Source organism: Cajanus cajan, chromosome 7 (assembly GCF_000230855.2).
Source record: "Cajanus cajan strain Asha chromosome 7, NIPB_CcT2T_4, whole genome shotgun sequence".
In the NCBI taxonomy this organism is placed as follows: Eukaryota; Viridiplantae; Streptophyta; class Magnoliopsida; order Fabales; family Fabaceae; genus Cajanus; species Cajanus cajan.
In genome coordinates this window covers 54,025,980-54,038,046 of record NC_138523.1, presented here as the reverse complement: position 1 = coordinate 54,038,046, position 12,067 = coordinate 54,025,980, and the positions used below count along the sequence as shown (strand labels likewise).

General features: G+C 40.3%; 1 protein-coding gene and 1 long non-coding RNA gene across 2 annotated transcripts; both read right to left on the bottom strand.

Annotated features, from left to right (window-relative positions):
* Positions 1 to 3,271: 3,271 nt before the first annotated feature.
* On the bottom strand, positions 3,272 to 5,044 carry LOC145949472 (uncharacterized). The gene is made up of 3 exons (XR_014427679.1): positions 5,013 to 5,044; positions 4,824 to 4,921; positions 3,272 to 3,548 (listed from the first exon to the last, which is right to left on the bottom strand). It is a non-coding gene; the product is annotated as an uncharacterized LOC145949472 (long non-coding RNA).
* Positions 5,045 to 5,776: 732 nt separating this feature from the next.
* LOC145950083 (uncharacterized) lies at positions 5,777 to 11,855 on the bottom strand. Its single transcript, XM_083061012.1, has 7 exons — positions 11,824 to 11,855; positions 11,635 to 11,732; positions 7,914 to 10,359; positions 7,746 to 7,826; positions 7,000 to 7,048; positions 6,571 to 6,939; positions 5,777 to 5,920 (listed from the first exon to the last, which is right to left on the bottom strand). The coding sequence occupies exons 3-7, from the start codon at positions 9,950 to 9,952 to the stop codon at positions 5,777 to 5,779; spliced, it is 2,682 nt and encodes an 893-aa protein (XP_082917138.1). The 5' UTR covers positions 9,953 to 10,359; positions 11,635 to 11,732; positions 11,824 to 11,855.
* Positions 11,856 to 12,067: the final 212 nt, after the last annotated feature.

Genomic DNA, 12,067 nt, shown 5'->3' with positions numbered 1-12,067 from the left:
CCTGAAGACCATAGTTGAGAACGAACTGTTTCAATTATGGTCGTTATGAGTAAAATTTAAGCCCAGAACGGTGCGTTTTGGTTTAAGAACGGGTCGTTTGGGTCTTGAGAACGGGCCGTTCCAGTGCTAAATATTTCACAAAACGAATGGGTCCAGAACGGGTCGTTTCGGATTCAGAACGAGCCTTTCTGGCCACTCCAGACTTCTATAAATACGAGGGAGAGACTGTGAAAAATTATAACGGAGGTGAAAAAGAGAGAAAGAAAGAGAGAGAGAGAGAGAGAAAGAGGGAAAGAGAGAAAAAGTGAGTAGAATGTAGAAATAGGATCTTGAAGATTTTTTCGCAGATAAGTCGATGTTTTAAGGTAGGGGGAGGAAAACTTTATCTTTTTTAAAATTTTAATACTATTTTGTTTACTTAATTATGTTATTTTATTTTGTATTTGTTTAGTGAGGTATTCTTAACCTCGTTTATTTGTTTAACTTATGATATTTATTTTTATCCATAATAATTAATAAGGTGTTCATATTTTATGTTTTTAATTATTTAATAATGATTATCATTTTCATTTATATGATTGGGACTCTTAATATATTCTTCTTACGTAAATATTATTCAAATTTATTTAATGTAAATATATTTTATAATCAACTATAATATAGTTTTGATATCTTGGACTTGTCTTGTTGTTATTTCTTTATGTATTTATGAAGATAAATATTATTTTATGGTCATAAAAGATAAAGTTTGAATTATTTATAGCCGAAAGTTTGTCCTTGAAGATTTAAATGAGTAATGAATGAAGGTAAAATATCTTTTTGTTGGTTAAGGTAAAATATCTAAAGATTATATATAAACTAATGTAAACCAAACTTGCACTGAGTCTTAAAGAGCATCAGGTGAACTTTTCCGGCCATTTAGCTTTTTAAGTTAAAAAAGAAAAAACCAATACTAGCAATTAAATATTCGAAAATTTAATACAATAACTTGTATGAATATATTCGTCAATAGCAAAAACTTTGTATATTTTTTTGTTTCATTGATTTAAACATATTTAGTTACAGAAAACCGAATCAAACCGTTGAAATAGCACCTTAAATTTTACGAAAAATAATTTAGATACGTGAAACAAAAGAAAGCAATGGGGTTAGGGCATACTATTTTCTGAAAAGTATTAACGGAAACGTGAATAAAATAATCAGGAGCGTTAGAAGCATCAAGTAACAGACGTGAATCATTATATAAATGCCAAATATAGAGAGTAAATTAAATATAGTATTGAAACTTTGGTGAGTAGCTTTAGTAGGTAGCAATAGCATTGGTCACGAAGGTAAGTTTTTCAATTTTGATGGTTAGAAAGTAAGCATCGATTGCTAGAATGAAAAAGAAAAGAGGGCAATGGTACAAAAAATAGGTCTGCAGTTGTGGCAAGTACCAAGTTGTGGTGGGACAGAGCTTTTATGTCATAAAAAATTTGCACTGCTCAGAAATTAACTCCCAATTTCTACTCTGCTTCTTGCTATTAAGATGGTCTGTGTTAGAGTGTCAGCCTGCACTGCACCATCATACTCTAATTGTAACAACAGACTCTCTGCTACAACGAGTTATTTCATGATAGTACCTCTGCTTTTAGTTTATAGTAATCAGACTCACTCTCTTCAAATTACAACTTTTTTCACATATTACCTTCTTTTTCTATTTTCTACTCACTCACTTCGCAAGACTTCATCAATTTCAGACCTTGCCACTTTTTTACAATTGAGTAAAATTTGAAACACATATTGCATTACAAAAGGAAGCTCTTGCATAAACAATAATTATTTTAAAAAACTGAATTTCCAAATCATGAATATCATTAATTAAAATCATGACCATGCTAGAATCCTTAAAAATATAATGAATTGAATATATAAAAAGGGATGTCTTTTAATGTATTTTAAATAATCTAGTTTCTATGCACTACTTGTGTATAGAGATATGCCAATGGGGCCGTAGTAGTCCTGTCTCCCGTTTTGTTTAGTGTAAATATTTATATATTTTTTATATTATATATTTTTTAGTATTTTTTTATATTTGATCAAATGTAAGATTTTAAATAAAATAAAAATAAAAATCAATTCAAAATAAATAAATAATTTTAAAACATATATTTATATTAAAAAAATTGTAACATATAAAAAATAAATAATTTTGACATATATATATATATATATATCTAATAAAAATAAATTAAATCAAATTTTTATATATAATTAAAAGTATTTTTAATAATTTTAAAATATGAGTACTTGTGAATACGAATATTTTATTATTCATTTTTGTCTCGTTATTAAGTGAATACTCACTTAATTACTAATTTATAATTTATATCATATATTTATGGGTACGAGTTTTTTTTTTTATCTCTAATTATGTAACAGTACTACGGAGTTTGAGTGCTATACATATAGTTTTAGATTTGAATATTGTTGTAATCATTGTAATTCCTGTGGATAAAAAGAAATATTATAATGCCTGATTATAAATTTGTAATTGATATTTTTCTATTATTTAGTAATAATTCCATGAATTTTGACATCTTTCCATAATACTATTTCAATTATATAATCATCATTAATTCAGTTGTTATTACTTTTAATTGAAAGAATTATATAGCTGTGCTTTTGCCAGTTATTGATTTTATTATATAATTATAAATTAATTATACAATTGATAATAACGTATTAATAATTTCAATAATAGTATTACTATGCAGGCATATAGTAATATATATTAGAATTATATTAATTTTTAAGCTTAATATTTTAAAATGATTCACTTGTTATTTTATTTAAAAACTTAAATATGTTGATCAATATATAAAGTGAGGTTCATTAACTTATTTAAAATTATTTTTAACATATTTTAAAAGGACTTACTACAAAATAAAATTTGAAATAGACACACAGATCATATACTAGAATTTTAAAAACTTCAGGTTATGCCTTAAAAGAAGGCCGGCCGGCCTTTAATATAGGTTAAGATCATATTCATAAAGTCTTAAATTTGAAAATTAAGTAATACTTAGACCATATATAGAACTTAATATAATCTAATCAATTTCTGTCTTATGCTTAAGTTATTTTAAATTTAACATTGTATTTGTGTACCCAAAAAAAAAAACAGTGTACCAAAAAATTTTAACATTGTATTTAGTAATTGTAGTTTAATTTACATTATTGCCATCGAAGGGAGGGAGGGGAGTCACATGCCTACGGTTGTGTAACGACCCGCCACGGTCTCTACACTTAGTGGAATCGCACTACAACTAGTTAACTAAGAGAATATTAAACTGGATAACACATACATACAGGCATAAATATAAAGATCGAAATAATTAAGTTTCTGTATATAAAATATAGCACCATATATATACAGTCATCCCAAAATATTCCTTAGTGCCGGTCAAGCACTGACAAAAAAAATGTTACCCAGAATGGTAACTAAAAACACGAGACTCAGCTCCTCGTCTCACAACGATCATCTCTACTCCCAAGCTATCCCTGACCTGCTCCCATACCAAGTATGATCATCGCAGTTCCACCACATGGAAAACAGAAGGGTAAGCTAGAATTCAAAGATCAATAATACAAGTACAGAATAAAAATTCTATACTACACATGCATCCCAAATCCTGTCCCTAAGGAACCTTTCATCTCAATCAATCATTCATTCACCAAACATGAAGTCAAACACCACACTTCATCATATTAAAAATCATGCAATGAATGCAACTCATGACAGGTATGCATACATATCAATCATCTAATGCGTCGTCACGCATACACCTAGGAGATCTCCATAACAATAGAGCTGTATAAGTGACATTCCATCCTACCGAAACCACCCCAACCGTTTTCACGCCCAAAGCGCCCGCTCGGTCACAGCTAAACAGGATATAATCCTCCCTCGGGTTTACTCGGATGATGTCACTTACACACTTGGAAGTCCAGATCCACCGTCAGGTATAGCACAGCTGGGTACGGGCTTACCACGACCTTGGCATGCATTAACCAAGTCAATAGTGGAGTTCGCCCACCGACTATCCGCAAGGATCCACGCACCTTCCCGAGTACTTGGTTAAGGGAATAACCCTCGACCTCATACCCCGCTCCAACACTAGCTAAGGACTTAGAGGAGACTCACCCAACCTAGTGGCCTATCTGAGCACCACTCTCCCAAATCCAGTGGCCTCCCAGAGCACCACTCTCATATATCAGTGGCCTATCCAAGCACCACTCTCAAGAGACTCTATGTGAGCTCTTCTAGTTCGAAAATATTTTTCCTCTCCTCAAGTCCTAGGCTAGACTCATACCATAGGCATCACATGCAATCATGCATCATACATCATAATGGTCTGCCCACCATCATGATCAACAACCATACACATGTCATAAGACATCACATGCAATAATGCATCATACATCATAAATGGTCTACCTACCATTATGATCAATACATACCATATGAACGTATCATATTCAAACATTCATATATATCATCACAAAGCATACATATGAATCACACCTCACCATACATCATATATCATACATACATGATCTAAAACTTCAACTTTAAACATGCATAAGCATCAATTCATTCATAAATATATTCAAGCACAGTGCCGTCAACTCGCGCCTGGCCTAACACCAACCCAAGAGCTCTAAGCTCTTCCACGCCTGACACGCTCAACCTGCGCCCGGCCTAAAACTATTCAGAGAGTTCAAAACTCTCATCCAAACTAACAAATTCAGCCACATGCAAACAATCTAGCTTCCCTTACCTGAAGATTGGCTCAAATAGCCAAAGACTGAACAAAAGTAGAATTTCCCCTCGAGGCTCAACTCGAAACTTCAATCCTCCCAAAACAAGCTTTCTAATCTGAATTTCAAGAAAAGACAGAAGGAGTTATTGATCTAGAGGAGAAAAGGAGTTAAACAGAGAAATTTGGGAGAGAAAGGAGCTCACTGACCCAGAGACCTTCTCTCTAAAACTTCTCTCTAGAACCAGAACTCCTCACGGCCCCCCCTTCACCCCTATTTATAGGCAATCCGGAGTGGCCAGAACGGCCCGTACCGATACCGGAACGGCCCGTTCTGAACTCCCAGATCACGCACAAAATCCACGCCCAGAACGGCCCGTTCTGAAAACAGAACGGCCCGTTCCGGGACTCATCCAGAACGGCCCGTTCTCCCTCAGGAACAGCCCGTTCTCCCTCCGGAACGGCCCATTCTCCCTCCGGAACGGCCCGTTCTCCTTCCTAGAACGGCCCGTTCTCCTTGCCGGAACGGCCCGTTCTCAACTACAATATGTAGTTCAATTCAGTAGTGTGGAACGGCCCGTTCCAGTTTGGGAACGGCCCGTTCCAGTTTGGGAACGGCCCGTTCTGGGCTACTGAATCAGCCTCTTTTTTTTTTTTTTTTTTTTTTTTACAATGTTACAATACTCCCCAACAAATAAGAATTTTCGTCCCCGAAAATAGGCTTACCTGAAAAGAGGAATGGATACTGTTCCTTGAACCGACTCTCTTCTTCTCAGGTTGCCTCACTAGTAGCTGCATCCCAAAGAATCTTCACTAAGCTAATAGACTTGCCTCGAAGCTCTTTCAACTTGTGATCAATTACAGCTACCGGTCTCTTCTCGTAAGTCAAGTTTTCTCTAACTTGCACCTCATCCATCTCTATCACGTGACTCGGGTCTCTGATGTACTTCCTCAACTGTGAAACGTGAAACACATCATGCAGGTTGGATAGAATCGGAGGTAACGCCAACTGATAAGCTACTGGACCTACACGACGAAGGATCTGATAAGGACCAATGAACTTCGGTGTGAGTTTCTTGGCCCTTACAGCCCTTCCCACTCCAGTAGTGGGTGTCACCCTGAGAAACACATGCTCTCCCTCCTCAAACTCTAGAGGTCTCCTCCTCTTATCAGCATAAGACTTTTGTCGATTCTGAGTAGCTCTCAACCTCTCCTGAATCTGTCTCACCATCTCAGTAGTCTGAAGAACTAACTCTGGACCAACCACTACTGACTCACCCTCCTGATACCAACATAATGGAGTCCTACACCTCCTGCCATATAGAGCCTCAAAAGGTGCCATGCCAATACTCGCATGATAACTATTATTATAGGTAAACTCTACCAATGGCAACACCTCCTCCCAGCTACCCAGATGGTCCAACACACAAGCTCTCAGAAGATCCTCTAGTGACTGAATTGTCCTTTCCGACTGACCATCTGTCTGTGGATGATAGGCAGAACTCAACCTCAATCTCGTTCCCAACGCCTGATGTAGAGTCTGCCAAAACCTTGAAGTAAACCTTGGATCTCTGTCAGAAATAATACTGGAAGGCACTCCATGCAGCCGTACTATCTCTCGGATATATAACTGTGCAAGCCTCTCCAAGGACCACCTCTTGTTGACAGGAAGAAAATGAGCACACTTTGTCAACCTATCAACAATCACCCAGATAGAGTCACTGTTCCTAGTTGTCCTAGGCAATCCAACCACAAAGTCCATAGTGACACTATCCCACTTCCACTCAGGAATCTCCATCAACTGTAAAACCCCTCCGGGTCTCTGATGCTCAATCTTTGCCTTCTGACAAGTCAAACAAGCGGCTACAAACTCTGCTATCTCCTTCTTCATACTAGGCCACCAAAAACTTTTCTTGATGTCTTGATACATCTTAGTCATACCAGGATGTATGCTAAGACGACTCATGTGTCCCTCCTCTAGAACAGCTCTCCTCAACTCTGAATCACAAGGCAGACAAATCCGACCTCTGAATCTCAGAATCCCATCAGTACCAAGCTCAAAACCAGCTGCCCTCTCAGTACCAAGTAATCCCAAAGTCCTTAACAACTCTGGGTCCTGTAACTGTTTAGTTCCCACCTGCTTCAAGAACTCATTAGTTATGGTGATCATACCACAGCTAATGTGATCCTGAACAACCTCCACCTCTAGTCTCAAATCTCGGAACTGCTCAATCAACTCCAACTCCCTAATCATCATAGCCGACATGTGAATGGATTTCCTACTCAATGCATCAGCTACCACATTCGCCTTTCCAGGATGATACATCAACTAGAAATCGAAGTCCTTTAGAAATTCCATCCACCTCCTCTGCCTCATATTCAACTCTTTCTGATCAAACAGATATTTCAAACTCTTGTGATCACTGTATACACTGAATCTCGCACCATACAGATAGTGCCTCCACGACTTCAAGGCAAATACCACAGCTGCAAGCTCCAAATCATGAGTAGGATAATTTCTCTCATGGGTCTTCAGTTGCCTCGAAGCATATGCCACTACTCTCCCTCCCTGCATCAACACACAACCTAACCCCTGGTGAGAAGCATCACAGAACACATCAAAATGCTCACCAGTGTTAGGTAACACCAAAATTGGAGAAGTGGTTAACCGTCTCTTTAGTTCCTGAAAACTCTGCTCACAAGCGTCCGTCCAAACAAAAGGTTGATCTTTTCGAGTCAGTTGAGTCAAAGGCATTACTATTCGAGAAAAACCCTCAATGAACCTCCGATAGTAACCCGCCAACCCAAGAAAACTCCTAATCTCTGTAGCAGTCATCGGACGCTCCCACTGAATCACAGCCTCCACCTTGGCTGGATCTACTGCAATCCCCTCTGCCGATATCACATGCCCCAAAAATCTCACCTCGGACAACCAAAACTCACTTGGACAGTTTGGCATACAACTGTCTCTCTCTTAACACCTCCAAAACCGACCTCAAATGCTCACGGTGATCCTCCAATGATCTAGAATACACCAAAATATCATCAATGAAAACCACTACAAATCTGTCCAAGAACGGTCTAAAGATCCTGTTCATGTAATCCATGAACACGGCTGGAGCATTAGTGACACCAAAAGGCATCACCACATACTCATAGTGACCATACCTAGTCCTAAAGGCAGTCTTCGGTATGTCACTCTCCTTCACCCTAATCTGGTGATATCCGGATCTCAAATCAATCTTTGAAAACACTGAAGCTCCCCTCAGCTGATCCATCAAATCATCAATCCTTGGAAGGGGATATTTATTCTTTATCGTTAATTTATTCAGCTGCCGATAATCAACACACAAACGGGCCCCACCATCTTTCTTCTTCACTAACAGTACCGGAGCACCCCAAGGAGAAACACTGGGCCTCACCATCTGTTTCTCCAACAAATCCTCAATTTGTGTCTTCAGCTCTACCAACTCAGCTGGAGCCATCCTATAAGGAGCCACTGATACCGGTCCTGCACCTGGTACCAGATCAATGCTAAACTCAACATCACGCCTGGGTGGCAATCCTGGCACATCATCTGGAAACACCTCAGGAAATTCACTGACAATCTCGATCCCAGCGATAGTTCTCTCTGTCTCAATACTCAAAGTTGCAAACAACATGAAGCACTCAGCTCCATCCCTCATCAACTGCTCAGCCTGACTCGCTGATACCAACACCTCATCCTCCAACTGAGGAAACATCAACTCTCTCCGAGCACAATCTATAAGGATGTGATGGGCAGATAACCAATCCATCCCTAAGATTATGTCGATATCCACCATGGGCAACACAATCAGGTTCACTCGGAACCTCCTACCAGACACCTCTATCGGGCATCTCACACACACCTCCGACGTCACCACAGAAACTGAAGCCGGAGTAGACACAAACAAATCAACATGCAAGGAAGATACTGACAAACCCAATCTCTTCACACAATCAACAGAAATAAAAGAATGCGTGGCTCCAGAATCGAATAAAAATAAAACATCCTCACCTGCTGCCTTCCCCTTTCCCTTCACTAAGTCTGATGTAGTAGAAGCCTCTGCACCTGACAATGCAAACACTCTCCCCGCAGCTGTAGGTCTGGGTGGCCTCGGGGCACTCCCAGATGAAGTCGCCGGTGTCTGACAATCTCTAGAGATGTGGCCTGGCCTACCACATCTGAAGCAAACATTCCCCGGAAGGGAACAATCTCTCACCATATGTGCTCCTCCACATCGATAACACCGGATCGACTGTGCTCCGCCCTGAGGAGTAACAGGTCGAGGACCCCTACTAACAGCTCCTCTCTGAGACTGTACAGGTCTGTCATAAGGTCCCCTCTGCTGGCCTCCCCTCCTGGACCCAGATGATCCCTCCTGAACTCTAGCAGCCTTACCGCTGCTACCACCACTCTCCAAACTCTCAACAGTCTTTGCCTTCTCAACCAAGGCAGGAAACTCTACTATGGACATGGGGACTATAACCCTCTTCAGCTCGTGCCTCAATCCCTCCGCAAACTTTCTACATCTCCAAGCCTCAGATATGGCCTGAGAGTAGAAACGAGCTAGATGCTCAAACCTCATAGCATACTCAGAAACAGACAAGCTCCCCTGATGTAATCTCATGAACTCTGCCTCCTTAGCGTATCTAACGCTATCCGGGAAATATTTCTCCAAAAAGACCCTCCTGAAGCAATCCCAGTCAACAGGCACACCCCTGCTCTCTAACATCTGCCTGGTGCCTCTCCACCAGTACTCAGCCTCGCCCCCCAGCATGTAAACTGCATAAGCCAACTTTCTCTCATCAGAAGATCCTAAAACACTAAAGATCTTCTCCATATCCCTCAACCACTGATCCGCCACATCAGGATCTGAATCCCCTCTGAACTGAGGAGGCTGACATCCCCTGAACTCTGCTAAATCTCTCCCCTCCTGAGAGACCACCGGTCTAGCTGCATCAGCCGCAGCTCTAGCTGCCTCAGCCGCAGCTCTACCTACCTCCATATGAGCAAAGTGAGCACTCTGCTGCTGCATCGCCATGGCTATCATCTCCATGGCCCTAGCAATCTGGTCATACTGGGGTCTCACCATACTACAAGAATTCAAACATCCTATTAGTAACATAATACCCCCACAATTCACCAAAGGCTAACACATATCAGAGATATGACACAACAGAAACCTAGAAGGATCACTCCCCACATAGTATCCTAAAAGACTTGACCGGCTCTGATACCATAAAAGTGTAACGACCCGCCACGGTCTCTACACTTAGTGGAATCGCACTACAACTAGTTAACTAAGAGAATATTAAACTGGATAACACATACATACAGGCATAAATATAAAGATCGAAATAATTAAGTTTCTGTATATAAAATATAGCACCATATATATACAGTCATCCCAAAATATTCCTTAGTGCCGGTCAAGCACTGACAAAAAAAATGTTACCCAGAATGGTAACTAAAAACACGAGACTCAGCTCCTCGTCTCACAACGATCATCTCTACTCCCAAGCTATCCCTGACCTGCTCCCATACCAAGTATGATCATCGCAGTTCCACCACATGGAAAACAGAAGGGTAAGCTAGAATTCAAAGATCAATAATACAAGTACAGAATAAAAATTCTATACTACACATGCATCCCAAATCCTGTCCCTAAGGAACCTTTCATCTCAATCAATCATTCATTCACCAAACATGAAGTCAAACACCACACTTCATCATATTAGAAATCATGCAATGAATGCAACTCATGACAGGTATGCATACATATCAATCATCTAATGCGTCGTCACGCATACACCTAGGAGATCTCCATAACAATAGAGCTGTATAAGTGACATTCCATCCTACCGAAACCACCCCAACCGTTTTCACGCCCAAAGCGCCCGCTCGGTCACAGCTAAACAGGATATAATCCTCCCTCGGGTTTACTCGGATGATGTCACTTACACACTTGGAAGTCCAGATCCACCGTCAGGTATAGCACAGCTGGGTACGGGCTTACCACGACCTTGGCATGCATTAACCAAGTCAATAGTGGAGTTCGCCCACCGACTATCCGCAAGGATCCACGCACCTTCCCGAGTACTTGGTTAAGGGAATAACCCTCGACCTCATACCCCGCTCCAACACTAGCTAAGGACTTAGAGGAGACTCACCCAACCTAGTGGCCTATCTGAGCACCACTCTCCCAAATCCAGTGGCCTCCCAGAGCACCACTCTCATATATCAGTGGCCTATCCAAGCACCACTCTCAAGAGACTCTATGTGAGCTCTTCTAGTTCGAAAATATTTTTCCTCTCCTCAAGTCCTAGGCTAGACTCATACCATAGGCATCACATGCAATCATGCATCATACATCATAATGGTCTGCCCACCATCATGATCAACAACCATACACATGTCATAAGACATCACATGCAATAATGCATCATACATCATAAATGGTCTACCTACCATTATGATCAATACATACCATATGAACGTATCATATTCAAACATTCATATATATCATCACAAAGCATACATATGAATCACACCTCACCATACATCATATATCATACATACATGATCTAAAACTTCAACTTTAAACATGCATAAGCATCAATTCATTCATAAATATATTCAAGCACAGTGCCGTCAACTCGCGCCTGGCCTAACACCAACCCAAGAGCTCTAAGCTCTTCCACGCCTGACACGCTCAACCTGCGCCCGGCCTAAAACTATTCAGAGAGTTCAAAACTCTCATCCAAACTAACAAATTCAGCCACATGCAAACAATCTAGCTTCCCTTACCTGAAGATTGGCTCAAATAGCCAAAGACTGAACAAAAGTAGAATTTCCCCTCGAGGCTCAACTCGAAACTTCAATCCTCCCAAAACAAGCTTTCTAATCTGAATTTCAAGAAAAGACAGAAGGAGTTATTGATCTAGAGGAGAAAAGGAGTTAAACAGAGAAATTTGGGAGAGAAAGGAGCTCACTGACCCAGAGACCTTCTCTCTAAAACTTCTCTCTAGAACCAGAACTCCTCACGGCCCCCCCTTCACCCCTATTTATAGGCAATCCGGAGTGGCCAGAACGGCCCGTACCGATACCGGAACGGCCCGTTCTGAACTCCCAGATCACGCACAAAATCCACGCCCAGAACGGCCCGTTCTGAAAACAGAACGGCCCGTTCCGGGACTCATCCAGAACGGCCCGTTCTCCCTCAGGAACAGCCCGTTCTCCC

Excerpts from the sequence above, each read along its gene's own strand:
- LOC145950083 (XM_083061012.1), bottom strand. The coding sequence starts at position 9,952 with ATGTTACTAATAGGATGTTTGAATTCTTGTAGTATGGTGAGACCCCAG. Across the intron at positions 7,049-7,745 it reads TTGTATGCCAAACTGTCCAA|GGAGTTGGAGTTGATTGAGC; the intron begins GTGAGTTTTGGT and ends TATGATGATTAG. Across the intron at positions 6,940-6,999 it reads ATTTGAGACTAGAGGTGGAG|GTGGGAACTAAACAGTTACA; the intron begins GTTGTTCAGGAT and ends TTCTTGAAGCAG.